Here is a 14,491-nt window from a genome sequence, read left to right as displayed (position 1 = left end):
ATAGGTCCAGACTCACCTGGAGAACCCCACCAAGTACCACATCCAGCGCTCGCAGCAGCAGCAGGTGAAGCGCTACCTGGGGAAGCTCGGCTCTCAGGTGTTGAGCCTGCCCTGCCACAACCAGTCCTCAGACCACGGGGGCATGCCGCCAGGGCCGGGCAACAGCGCCCCCAACAGCCCCATGGCCCTACTGACCCTCAACACTAACTGCGAGAAAGAGGTGACTGCTTGTGAATCACTGTGTTCCTCATTATGACACTTATCTGTATGTCTTTTGACCTTTTATGTTGTCTTTTTATAGATGGATGATGTCATTGATGACATTATTAGTCTGGAGTCCAGTTACAGTGATGAAATCCTCAGCCTGATGGACCCAGGACTTCAGATGGCTAACGTATGTGTGTGTGTGATTAGCTTTCATACAGACTAAGCACTTCACTCTTTTGAAAGGTCAACCAATGAGAGCGTCTCAATGGTTTTTTTGGGGGTACAAATATCCAAATAAATTCTCTGATACTTGTGAAAAAACTAAATCTCAATCTTATTGGCTACAGTCCTTTGAATGCTAAATTGACATCTCTGCAATAACAGAACGTAAAGACAGACTATCTTTAGCTGTTTGCTCAAATTAACAAAGAAACAGTCTCACATTTAGGAGAACACTTCCTGGAGTCTTCTCTTCACCCTGATGTTTTCAGGCTACCAGCGAAGATTCAAGGAAATCACTGCACTCGCCAAAAGACAAGTCTCTCACATAACCTAAACATTTTTTAATTGTCACACTTTGAATTGGTGTGTAAAATTGAGAGCTATAGAAATTCTCTAAGATAGATTTTGTTTTTCTTTCGCACAGAGCCAGTGTCCCTGTTATCTGTCTTGTTGCTAAACTAAGCTAGGCTAATCAGCTGATTGCTGAAAACATTATAGAGTTATCAATCTTAAGTCAATAAGCAAATAGTTCAATTTCCCAAAATGTAGACCTATTGAAACAGTGTCATTACACTGATTTGCTTATAACAACACCTATTAAAGTTGACTGCACCATGGCCCTGTCACCACCCTTCCCATCATGCTCATCTTGTGATGCTGATTAGCATCTATACAGTGGAGGAGGGGGGGGGTTATCCTTGCTTAATGTCTTTGCTGTGTCCCCTCAGATCCCTGTGAATGCTAACCTCATGGACCTGTATGGTAATCAGGGTATGGCCCAGCAAGGTCTGCCCATCAGCAACTCCTGCCCTGCCAACCTGCCCAACGTCAAAAGGGAATACTCCGGTAAGCAGCACAGCCAAGGCAATTCTTGAAAAAAAACTTAAAGGGGACCTATCATGCAAAATGCACTTTTTGATTTCTTTTATACATAAATATGTGTGTCAGGTCGGTGTCAGGGAACTCACAAAGTGTCAGAAACTCTTTTCCTCCGTACCCAAATATCTAAAAACGGAGCTGATCCAGATTTGCGTCCGATATGACGTAATATCGGAGATGTGGACCCACGGCACTATCAGAAATGTTGCTATCGGAAAGAATGCCCGACGTGTTTTGGACGTAATATGGTCTTTGTTGACATTAGCAAGCATCACTAACACTCAGAGCTAACCTGTACTGGAGAGAGTATGTGTAAAAAAGCAGGAAATAAAAAAAGGAACTCACCTTGTGGTAAACCCGCAAGAGAAAAAGCATTTGATCTCCATACTGTTTCAGAAATAATCCTTGATGTGGTTTGGAACATGATATGGCATTTAATCACAGCAGCATTTAGCTGTATCTTGTAGAATTCTGAGCAGGCATTAGCTCCCCCTCCTCTTTTTTTATACTTAGGACCCTGAACCTGCAGTTCTCTAACAGGCCTGAAACAGAGGGATATGAGGGATGTCTAAAATACATGATCTGTTTAGTATTTTGAGCAAAACACATCACAGACATGTTTTTTATATATTTTTTAATATCTGAGACCCAAAATATATGCCTAAAAATAGCATAATAGGAGACCTTTAGGCAACGGGCTACTGTCATCAAAATACATCCAATATCTACAGATCTTAGAGCTGTGAAAATATGCATTAATATCCATTAATCTTTTCTTGCACGGAGAACATAAGGGCTCGAACAACCCACATGTTGCTCTGCTTTTCAGTGCACACCATAATGAAGCGTTTTAAAAATAACTTTCTGTGTGGGAAGTGTGCATGACTGACCTGTTTTTCAATGTATTTCTATCCATTCTGCACATTTTAATACTAAAAACAACATTTATTACAGTTTCACAATCCACGGCCCTCATGCACATGCTGGATAAATCTGGATCGTGCGGAACATACGACGACTATCAAAGTCCTGAAGGGTTCCCTGGGGGTGCGTACGGCTCATTAGCTTGAAACACATGTGTTATCCTTGCGCTGTACAGTTGATTATATTTGAATTAAAACTATTATCATTAATCAAACCTTTTTTTCTTAAATCAGAAGTTAGGGCGATGGCAAAGGAAAGGCAGAAGAAGGATAACCATAATCAGAGTGAGTTTTAATTGCACTTTAAATGCTCTTAATTATAACTCTGTTAATGTAAATGTAAAAGACTAATAGATGTAGTTAGTGTCATATGCTTATTTGCTTTATACAAATATATTTTCAGATGGTGTTTCGACAGCTCATCATAGACCTTTTCTCCTCTGTTTTGTTTCCTTTAGTTGAAAGAAGACGGCGGTTTAACATCAACGATCGAATCAAGGAATTGGGAACCTTAATTCCTAAATCCAATGACCCGTAAGTTTCCTATTTTATACACTGTACTTCTTTATTTGGTTATACAAGTGACATAATGATAAATCAATCACAATACGGTTAAAGGAATGAACACCTAAAATACAAATACCCACAAAATTATGATTTAATTGGTCAGATTATGGCTATATTTATCATACTTTCTGTTTGCATAGACACTTAAAGCGCCACTTAAAGCTCACTCTCCTCTCCCTCTGCCCTCTGACCTTGCCACTGGCTCTGGGAAGATCCCAGCAGCCTCTTTTGTTTTGTTCTCCACCCACGGTTGTTTTGCTTAACCCCAGCTGTGTGCTCCACCCACACATATACCGACACACACACAAACTCAGGGACCTCCTTTTACAAAGAGACCTCCATTTACATCTGAATCTGAACACCTGAATAATTATAAAAACAAATGGTAGATGGGCTTGTTTGCATAAACAATCTTAAAAACAACTATAAATGCATTACTTTAAGTTTGAATTCTTCAATCGTATAATAATCAGAGACAGAAAGATGTGTATCCGCCCTTAAGGCTTCCAACTGCTTCAACCTACACACCTCAGTATCGATTTTAGGGGTCAGCCTTATGACTGCTTGTGATCTCTCTGAGCTCCCCTGTAAACATGTATGATGCTGCTCTCAGTTCTGCAGAGAGCTCAGACTTCTGACTGCTGCTCACCTCTCTGACCTCCGGAGCCGCTCTGCTCCTCCTCATTATCCTCCTCTGTCTCTGTCAGATTCTCTTTCTGAATAGAGATGGCTTATTGCCGATTGTCTGACATCAAATCTAAAGGATATAAGAGACTGTGTAGGGTGGACTCATAATGCCCAGAGATGGCAAAAGTACACACATACTTCACTCAAGTAGAAGTAAAGAAACTAGTGTTTAAAAATACTCTGGTAAAAGTAGAAGTACTGACTAAACTTCTTTACTCAAGTAAAAGTAAAGAAGTATGGGTCTCAAAATGTACTTAAGTCAAAAGTACCCATAACCACCAACTGTTTTAAAGATTACCTGACCTCCCTTTATATTAATAGAACAGTAATGTCATTGTTAGCTAACGAATGTTTCGATGCTGAACAACGGCAACATGACAACGTTTTCATTGGTCCCTCTTCTTTAGAGAAGACCAGGAAATGATGGATACACGGATCGTGTTCAAATCAATAGGCACGCAATGACTCTAAATAATAATGATCACGCCACCAAACGCAGATTAAAACTAAAGTAACAAGCCTGTTTTGAAAATGTAAGAAGTAGAAAGTTCAGGTATTTGTGTTAAAAATGTAAGAAGTAAAAGTAAAAAGTCGTCAGAAAATAAATAGTGGAGTAAAGTACTGATACCAGAAAAATGTACTTAAGTACAGTAACAAAGTATTTGTACTCCACTACTTCCCATCTCTGATAATGCTTCCTTTGTGATTTCAGGGACATGCGCTGGAACAAAGGCACGATCCTGAAGGCGTCAGTGGACTACATCAGGAGACTACAGCGGGAGCAGCAGAGGGCCAAAGAGGTGGAGACTCGCCAGAAGAAGCTGGAGCATGCTAATCGTCATTTGCTGTTGAGGATACAGGTAAACAAAGCTTCATGACGTGTAGTGATCGGAAGGTACAATCATAGAGGTTATCGCAATGCTATTTGCAAGGTTATTTGATAGTAAAAGTAAAACTACAATATGTGTTGCATATATGTGTGAAAAAGAGACTCAGAATAAAACTGTTACCCTTTTATGAAAGAAGTCAAGCTTCAGGGAACAGAGCCGCTATTTCAGACAGCAAAGGCCACGAATGAGAGGAAGCAGACGTCTCTTTAGACTCTTGTAACTAATTGATCACATGACAGGAGGCATCAGGGTCTGCTGGATTCGGCTCAGCGGAAATCGATTGAATGATCACATTGTGCATTTAAGGTGCAGTAACTATAAAGATAATTGTATCGGTTCTTTAAATTAATTAGAACTAAATGTACACCTCAGCTAAACTATTTCCTGTGTAAATATGAAAGATATTATGGCAGAGATTGTCACACTTCACTGACTAAACTGTGAGTCTATGTGTTTTGCAGGAGTTGGAGATGCAGGCGCGGGCTCACGGTCTGGTCATCACGTCTTCGGCGCTCTGCTCGTCTGAACTGGCGGCCCGGTCCATTAAGCAGGAGCGCTCTCTGGAGGACTGTTGCCAGGAGCTGTACACGCTGCACCCCAACCACCAGCTCCTCCCAGACTGCACTGCAGAGCCGCCCGGCACCCTGGAGCTGAACGACGGCCACTCCAACTACCCCAAAGGTCCCTACAGCGTGCACGGCAAGCTGGGTTCCAAACTCAACGACATCCTCATGGAAGACACCCTGTCCCCGGTGAGAGGGGGGGACCCTTTGCTCTCGTCCGTCTCCCCCGACACCTCCAAGGACAGCAGTCGTAAGAGCAGTGTGAGCATGGATGAGAATGATGAGGTGTGTTAGCACCCCCTACTGGAGGACACCTGCATCTCCAACCTTCTCCACCCTGCTGCAAAGTGTTGCCGTCTGCAGCTTACTCACTCTGCTGGAGACGCTTCCTCCTGTGCGTGTCACTTGTTTGTTTATTTCTCCCCCCCGACAGTGTTTACATGTTTTTAATCTTTTCCATTTTTTTTTTTTTTGTGATATCTTTGTCTTTTCAAGCCCTCAACCTTGATTTCAAAGAATGATTATGAAGTACTTTTGCTTTAATCAAAACTTTGATGACAATGAGTTACAAAAATAGAAGTTTTTATATTTTAAATATATATATATGCATTCATCTTTGAATAGAGGCTAGATTATGTTTATTTCTATTGATTCCAACGAATCTAGGGAAGTTATAAATCATGGTCAGAGTTGTAGATATTTTGTCTTGAGATGAACACTGCTTTTTAAATCACTAGCAATAATAGAAGAAAACTATTTATTACTATAGTGCTTTACACTCCTCGTGTCTTAGATTGAACTTGAAGGTGCCAATGCCTTATTAAGATGGTGATGCATCGATGTTGTATTGCTATGCACATTTTTGGGCTGTTAGCTGAGTCTTTGTCAGTCTTCCAGTTGAAATGTCTTCCTTGGAAATTATAAATAATAATCATTTGTAGATTGTATCTTATTTATGTATCATTGTAAACAGGACTTTATGTAAACATTCACCTTAAAACATGTATTTATAACAAGGCATTTAAAAAGAGCCATTTTTTTTAATACATGAGATAATAATAAATAAAAGCTCACTAATGCGCAAGAAGCAGCACAACAATCCAGTAAATCTATTTGTGTCACACTGATCCATCCTTAACTATCCAGAGACGTGTGCCAGATATTTCTGAAGTATACGTTCCTCACTGCCAAAACCACGGAATACTTCAAACTTAACAAATATTTAAGAAAAGTATTATTTTTTGATAATGCATTCTCAAAAAATGTAAACTAAAAGAGCTGTTGTAGCCCTGACACACACACAAGAAGCACATTTCACTTGAAAATAATTCTATACCATTTTGATAGATAATTAATGCGAGAAGAAGATTAATCAGTTAGGCTTTTTTTTATTCTTGTCTGTAGTGATCAGACTAAAACAGCTGATAACACTGCTTATACTTCCGACCTGTGTTGATGCAAGTGCTGGGTTTTCTAACTGTCCCTCCATTTGCTAAATTATTGTTATTTGACACCACTGCGATGACCTTTCACCACATTTATTTTCCATGATGTGAACATTTTTATTGCCAAGGAGTATAAGGAGACTGCTTTGGGATTTTGTATGAAACGCATGTCAGAAACACTGGAATGACCTCTGTAATTTAAAACATGGTTTGTTCACATTTTTTTTTTTATTTAAGCATATTAACAATTGTATTTGGCTTTTCAAATGCATACAGAATATTGTATGTGATTGTAGGTTCTTTATGGTGTGCGGTTATTGTACATTTCAGCAGTTTGTGTTCAACAGTTGTAGCACATTGTATAGGTAAGCCTTTGTTTATACTTTCCTGCCATTACTGTTACAGCACAGCCTCCATTTTTGTTAAACTATGCAATGGTTGAAGTTGTGCCTGCAGAATAGCATCATGTCTCAACAATGTGATCTCCTTATGAAGTAGTCTAAAACAATGTCAATGTAGTTCTCTTTTTTAATTGATTTAAGTGCCTTACAGTCATTTCTGTTACCCTGGTGTTGAGGAGTTGTAGACAGTGATGCAAAACGTTGTTGATGTTAATACTGGTGTTTGGTGCTTTATGAATTAACTGAAGAGTGCCAAAGTGTTTTAGAAAGCAGTAGGAAAGGTGGTTTGTCAGTACAAGGAAACTCAAGAAGCCTCTCAGACTCAAGAGCCACCAACATGTCACGATGGAACCCCAAAGTGTTCAGTACTGAAAAGAAAAAGGCATTACGAAATAAATTATTATAATATAATCAAGTAAATCAATGAATTCTTAAGTAATTTAATAAATTATTAAAACTAATCAATGTTACATTTTATTTCATCGTTATTATGTTTCGTATTAAAAGTGTTTTATTTATTTGTTTTTAAAGTGTTTATTTTTTTCTTCTGTACAGATTATTTTTATTTCAAAGTGCCCTTTTTTTAAAGTTTGTTTTTGCTTAATAACTGCATTTTTCTCAATTACATTTTTATTTCAAAATCAGCACTAACGTCTTTATTCACTAATGTTAAACAACCCCTTAACTCTTGAGCCAATCGCTCAATTCTCCAAACAGCCTTAACAGCCACAACATTTCTCGAGCTAGCTCCCGTTAGCTAGAGCAACGGAAATGCTAAAACTAATACTGACTCGCTGCAGCAAACACACACGGTGTAAGGACAACTAACTATTATTCAACACAACATGGCTACATGCTACCCAGCTAACCAGCTAGGTTGGCTTGTAAACCTTGAATATATAGAGCCAGTGTTAACAGTATTAGCTTACTCATTCATTCAGAGTTATCTTATTACGTCTTTAAAATTATTCCATAGAAAAACACAAGTCATTTTGTAAAGAGGGAGAGCTCAATCATAAAAAGTTATAATTTGAAATAAAAAGGTGTCATTGTAGAAATTGCAATTATGTGAAAATAAATATTGATGAAACAACATTTAACAGAAGTGACTTGAATTTTGATAAGTTATAAATCATTATTAATATACTGGTTTAGGAATGGTCAGTCGGCCCACTAGGTTGGGTGAGAATAAAATATATTAACATTTTATATATATATATATATTTATCCCAACTACTCGATGGATGATACATTTCTAAAGATAATATTAGTGGTGCCCAGTGGATGAATCCTAATTAATTTGGTGATTCCATTATTGCCACCAACAGGTTGACATTTTTCGCTTTGGGTGAAATGTCTTAATTTCTGACCTCTTATTTGTAATATTGAACACATTGGGGCTCCACAGTGAGGGCGGGGTTTCCAAAGTTGTACTGAATATTCAGCATCTTTTCAGACTAGTATGGCTGTAGATCTAAGTGATGACTGCCAAAATGTGTTGCCAAAATGATATATAAAATATGTTTATGTAAAAGGTATAAATAGCTGTTTTTTAAAAGCGTAGCTCACGCACCTGTTAGTGGTGTTTTTCTCTTCTGTTGTAACAAGCAATAACACATGATAGCAATCAGCCATGACTTAACTAGGACAGTACTACTGGAAACAGTAGTTTGACACAAAAAACGTTATTAAAGATTTCCTGAGGTTACAACTACATCTCACTGTCTTAAACAGCAGGTGGAGAAAGCTTAGCTGATGTGGTCAGAAGCTACATTTAATGTACCTTCGGTTTTTCTGTCATGGGTGAATTAAGCTTTAAAGGACTGCACAATGGCCTTTATGGTGACACCAGTCCCAGCTACTGAGCCTTAACAGTGCAACACACACTGGCCTTTAACATTGCCATTTGACTGAACCCAGATCAGCCTTTTTTAATGGAATAGATCAATCATCTGAACCCTGCAATGTGACAGGTTACAAACGTCAGCATGTGATAGTGGGGGCAATTCATTAAAATATGTCCCTACGACTGATTTGATTGAATCTTCCTGTTGTTAATTAGTATGGCACATTATGGGTAAACCACTAATGAAGAACCATGTAAGCTCAATTTAGATTTCCTCCTTCTCATTCCTGTGGCTCACACAGACAACGTTCTCGGCTGATGTTGCTACTGTTCTTATTGTTACAGTTTAGATTAGATGAATGTAGCAGTAGTTACTGTAAGCACTGGTTTCAGATTACTGAACTCAAACCCTTGGTACTCAATGTTGAATTTATCTTGTGAGAAATATTAAAAGTTGCCTTTGAATGTTTGTAGATCTTGTGTTTTTCTTCACAGTTTTTGTTAAATGTGTAATGATTTATTTATTTATGTTTGCCTATACAACATTTAAAATCAGTATTCAAACATAAAATAAATGGTTTATAAGACACTATCATATAGTGATAAGCACATTAATATATTGACATTTTAAGTGTTTATTCATATTTTAATCCACAATAAATAATAATCCATAGGTGCCCACAGAAGGACTTTTATATCTTGCCGCATTTACACATGTTAATAACTATATTCTACTGTATCCACATACATTTATAGTATAAAATAAATGTGTAAAAAATGGGATTTACATTGAAAAGAACAGAACAATTGTAATCTGCATATTTATTTTAACAGAGAAATTGTGTTTGTTTTCTTCATACTATGTTACCATGAGGTCTTCAGATGCTCCTTGGTGGATTTGTGCACCAGAGCCAGGGTTTACTCCTAGAAACAGGCCCCTGTTGTCTACTGTGAGTAGCCCCCTCTGGTGGGCAACATGCACCATAATGGCGAAGATCATGTTCACCACCTCTCCATTTATCAACTACATCCTCTGTGCAGTCAGAAAATATGGAAATATAAAAACATATTTAGTAAATGTTAACGGTCAATAGGCCTATACATAATAAAACATATACTCAGACACTATTGCACAATGTGTAAGCTGTATAGGAAAGTGAAGAGTTTGGTAATAACTCCAAATGCCTTTTCAATAAGGCCCGTTTGTCAAACAGGCTGAAATTGTAAAGATTTTGAAATCAAGGAAACAATGTGCTATGCTTAGATGTTGTTGCCAAGAACTGAGGTAATTTTAGTATAAGGTGTTAATCAGCTTCAAATGACTTGAGACGTGTTTGGGAAAGGTTATCCATCTCAATAAACATTTGATTGCCTCTATTTCTTATAAATCTTGTTAAAGGTCCCATGTCATGCTTTGCTGGTTATTACCCGTCCCCTTGTGTGTTATGAAGGGTTTTATGCATGTAAACGGTCTGCAGAGTCAAAAACCCTCAAAGTACACCCTGTATAACACAGAATTTATTCTTTCTTTGCCGCTTGAGCGTTTAAGTGCCTGTGGGGAGATTTTAGGAGCTCCTGAAGTACTATTTTATAAACTTCTGAGTAAAAGATTAATGCTTTGGCACACATGATTATCCTGTGTGCACAATATCCTGACAAATCCGTATTCAGGAAATTCAAATGAGTCTGCTTATTATTTCTGTCTATTGTTTGTCTGTAGTGTTTTTATATCTTGACAACATAGCTTGTCAAACAAAGGATTTTTAACTGTCAAATACATATTGTTTGAGCCCATTGCAACAGGATAATTAGTTTCTGTTTGGAACTAAATTACCATCTACGATATCATAATTATGGTCTTAGCAAACAAACCTTTTTTTTCACATCAGCAGGAACTGCAAGATAATTATGTCTGTAGAAAATCCTGAAAAACAATGGGAAGCATTAATTGTGCTTCACAAATGGTTGGCAGTAGGCTAGCAGTGAATTACACTTCATTCACGGGCTACCACGTCCACATGCATTACATCATTGGTATCATCCTCTTGATTAATTTTAAACCAATGATGAGCACCTTTAACAAATCTCCCATTCAATTAGAGAGTATTTTTACTTTCATTTCGGTGCTTTATTTAATTTATGAAGAGCTAACCTGTTAAACCCCATCCCTGTTTTTCAGGTCTCAGGCTCTAAAATGACATTTCCAGAACAAATGACCATAACTACAAAGGGGAAAATTAATAATCTTTTTTGTCAAAGCAATGATAAACCCGTGAGTTGGATGTAGAAAAGTCAGAATCAATATAGATGTTTTTATTTCTGATTGAACATAGTAAAAAACTGTAAATTATAGTGTCCGTCCAAAGATTATTTTGTACTTATAGTGAAAACCACCCTTGAATGATCGGACGGTAGACTAAAAGCTTTAGGAATCCAAAGTACAACATATTCCTAATCTTCCTAATTCCTAATATCCTGCGTACCCTGTATCAAGATTGATGCAAAACAAGTGACATTTGACATTTTTAGAGAGGTTTAGCAAAAGAAACTCCACCTCTGGGGTCATTTGGGTGGAAATGGGCGTTTTTGCCGTTTCTCTGGAACCCATTGGTCGATTTTGATGATTGACATCTCTTTTTAGAGCCAATAGAATCGAAGGGGAATTTCCACACACACACCAACGTTACCATTGTGAAGTGGGGCGATGTGCATGCAGTTTGCCTGAAGCGAAACCTGTCTCACGCTCTCATTTAATTATTGTTTAATCTTCCTTTGTTTATAAATTTTTTTATCGGGATCTGAAGTTCATAGAACGCGTCGCGCTGCTGAAAATCTTGTGTACAGATGGGATGGAGGTGGTATCTGAAGGGCGGGTCTGTGTACGTGGATTTATTTTATCTGTATTAATCTCCTTTTATTTCTAAATTTGTATGTGTAGTTGTGTTAGTTCCGAGTACCAGATAGCGTTTCGGGGGTCTGGTCCTGTTTTTCTATAACCACACCGTCAGTGCTTTGGGATAATGATGAGTTTGATCTTTATATGTATAACACAAAATTCTTCGAACAAGACACACTGTTGCTTTGTTTACTCTTTTAGCACAACCAAATTTGGTGCTTAATTTATTCTAATGTAAAATAAAACCACTGCATAATGATAGCATTTAACAGCCACTCTAAACCCACGTTAGGGTTGGTTAGTGTATTAATGCGACATTAGTCTCAAATGGCGGTGGCCCCTACCCCAAGGTTGTCCCAAAAATTCGGCAGAACCTCCCGAAGCAATTATAAATTAATTTGTACCTTTACCAAACTATAGGTACTGTCCTTTTAGTCGATTGACCTTAAAAAATTTAAAAAAATAAACGTTTTTTTGTGTGTTTCGATTACGACTCGGAGATTTAATTCGGGTGTCCGCCTTTTTTACAGAATTGCGACTCACGTGTTCTTTTGTTCCATATTGTTGAATAAGAATAGCAACTTGACCGTTTAAGCTTGGGTGAGCTAATGCGTTAGCATCTCCCATTGTGTCTTAGCTATCCATAGTAGTCTAGGAGTAGGTACTATTCTCGAGAACTGAAATAGTTTGTTTTTGTACTTAGTGAGTTTGTTTAGTAGCCGCGATCCATGCGGCTTGTGATCGTAATACAAAAATGGAAGCAGCACGCAGCTAGTTTTCAACATGGGAGTGACCGTAAGTTGTATTTTTGCAGCACGACTTACCAAATTAGTTATCCAATCTAGGTTGGTTCAGAACACAGTGAAACTTTACTAAAGACTATTAGGTACGTCGTTTATTTGGATGAAATTCAAANTTATTTGAAAAGTGGGCTCCTTAAAACATTAATACTGTGTTATATATATATATTTAAGGAGCACAATATGGCCCACACATGAAACTTGTGCTTTTCCTATATTGTGCTCCTTAAATATATATATATAACACAGTATTAATGTTTTAAGGAGCCCACTTTTCAAATAAATTCTGTCAAATAAAGTTGAAAACATTTTCAAAGACATCCTAGTTGATAAAAAAAGGAAATGTTTGTGTTGCAGCAGCATAAAAAGACACGGCATTGTACAATACAAATTAAAAGACTAGAAATAAACAAGAAAGTAGAAAATATACATGTTGAATTACAAATGTACAGTAACAAAATATATAGATATATATATAATATATAGATATTCAGTTTGGTTACAGATGCAACATGAGAAATACATTTTTTTGTCTTCGTATGCTTTCATTAATTTAAAAAGTCTAAACATGTTTAGATATATAGAGAATAAAAAGGATAAATATACCTCAAAGTCTGTCTCTAGTATTGCACCACTAACTCCAATATTAAAATAGACTTGGTACGGAGATCAAATCCGGAGATACATTATTCATTTTTCTTTTGAGACGCTTTCAAGTAATATTATCTCAAAACAGTGTCTGTACAAAACCATTTCTACATTTTTTTTTTAACGTATTCATATAGTCCACATAATTTAAGTGACAAAAATAACACGCACACCCGTCTCTGCACTTCCCTGCTTATAGATACATTTGATTTCTGAGGATCATTAAGTCCCACGCAGCATTACAGATCCAGAAAAGCAAAACAAACTTCAGAGAGTGTTTGTCAGACTGTCACACATTTTAAATGGAGCAGTGCTGCTGCATCCCAGATGAGTCTATATTTAAACCAGCTGTCTATTACGTGAATCTCTAATTTATGCGAAAACAACAGTAAAAAGTTCATCAATAAATATAGAAACATAATAACTGTACAAACACGCATCAGCACTGACACTGTTTTTAAGATTAAGTCACATACTGTCATGTTATTTTTCACTTATATAAATAAAAGAAAAAATACCACAAAAAAAGATTGTTGATTGTAAACATACCTCATAAGGTTGGTATCCGAGCAGCTCAAGCATCATTTTAAGTAAAGTGATGCTTCCTATTTAAAAACCTCTGTTTAACTTTCTCTCTATTTCCTAACTATCTAACTTCTATCTAAACTAAGAAGTTCTGTAGCTGCTTCCCTCTCGCCTGCACAGGAAGACTAAGCCTTGCTGAGGAGAGGCACCACCAGCTCATCTTTTAAAGACAAGAAAGGTCATTAGTTATGCATATCAGGGAGGCACAATGAGCTTTTTCAAATGTGTGTTGTTTTATGTAAAATCTGAATTTATCACTTGATGTCAGGATGTGCTGCTAACAGTTAGTGCCTTTGTTTTGCAAGGCCACCTCTTTTACTGAAACTTGCCTGGGGCAGTTGCTTTGCCGCAGCCACTTTTTTTTTTTAACCCTGTGAATGCTAGGCAGTTCAACACAGCCAAAAATAACAACGTTTTTGTCTGCAGTAGCTCGCCTCTAAAGGTCATTTCTAATCAGGAACAACAGGCATAAACATCTCAAAGCCAACAAATAAGAGGCTACTTTTATTTTTACGTTTATGTATTTGTTCTGCTTAAGCTCAGAGGATTTGGGCTTATTAACAGAGCTGACGAGGTCACAGGCTCTTGACAAACTCTAAGCTACGGCTGACATTTCCTCTGCTTCTATGAAAACCCTATTGGACTGCACTCTACAGATGTGGTTATTATATCTCATGGAGTCTGATAAAAAATAAATAAAATGCTTTTACACATCTATTTCTGAGCATGGATACTCAATATGATCAAGATAATAATGTGACTCAAAACAAGTCCAAATGTGCGCTTAGTAGGGATGCCAGCGATTATTCGATTATTCGTTACAGTCTCCATAATCGAAAATTATTTTAAAAATTCGATTTTATTTATATATTTTTTATTATTATTTATTGTTTTTTTTCCTGGCTTAGTTTCAACCAAAATATAGACTAATG

General features: G+C 37.2%; 1 protein-coding gene across 2 annotated transcripts; it reads left to right on the top strand.

The window, feature by feature from the left end:
- Positions 1 to 8: 8 nt before the first annotated feature.
- On the top strand, positions 9 to 7,231 carry LOC104954457 (microphthalmia-associated transcription factor-like). Of its 2 annotated transcripts, none has more exons than XM_010781562.1 (8): positions 9 to 220; positions 302 to 394; positions 1,158 to 1,275; positions 2,263 to 2,355; positions 2,466 to 2,516; positions 2,690 to 2,765; positions 4,198 to 4,345; positions 4,837 to 7,231. In XM_010781562.1, the coding sequence occupies exons 1-8, from the start codon at positions 143 to 145 to the stop codon at positions 5,230 to 5,232; spliced, it is 1,053 nt and encodes a 350-aa protein (XP_010779864.1). In that variant the 5' UTR covers positions 9 to 142; the 3' UTR covers positions 5,233 to 7,231. The 2 variants fall into 2 exon arrangements, with proteins under 2 accessions (XP_010779864.1, XP_010779863.1); XM_010781561.1 differs by having other exon boundaries at positions 56 to 220; positions 2,469 to 2,516.
- The last annotated feature ends 7,260 nt before the right edge of the window (positions 7,232 to 14,491 follow it).

The sequence above is a fragment of the Notothenia coriiceps genome, unplaced genomic scaffold, assembly GCF_000735185.1.
Source record: "Notothenia coriiceps isolate Sejong01 unplaced genomic scaffold, NC01 NC01_scaffold00023363, whole genome shotgun sequence".
NCBI lineage: Eukaryota > Metazoa > Chordata > Actinopteri > Perciformes > Nototheniidae > Notothenia > Notothenia coriiceps.
Note: the sequence above shows the minus strand (reverse complement) of the source record. Positions and strands in the feature narration are given on the sequence as shown.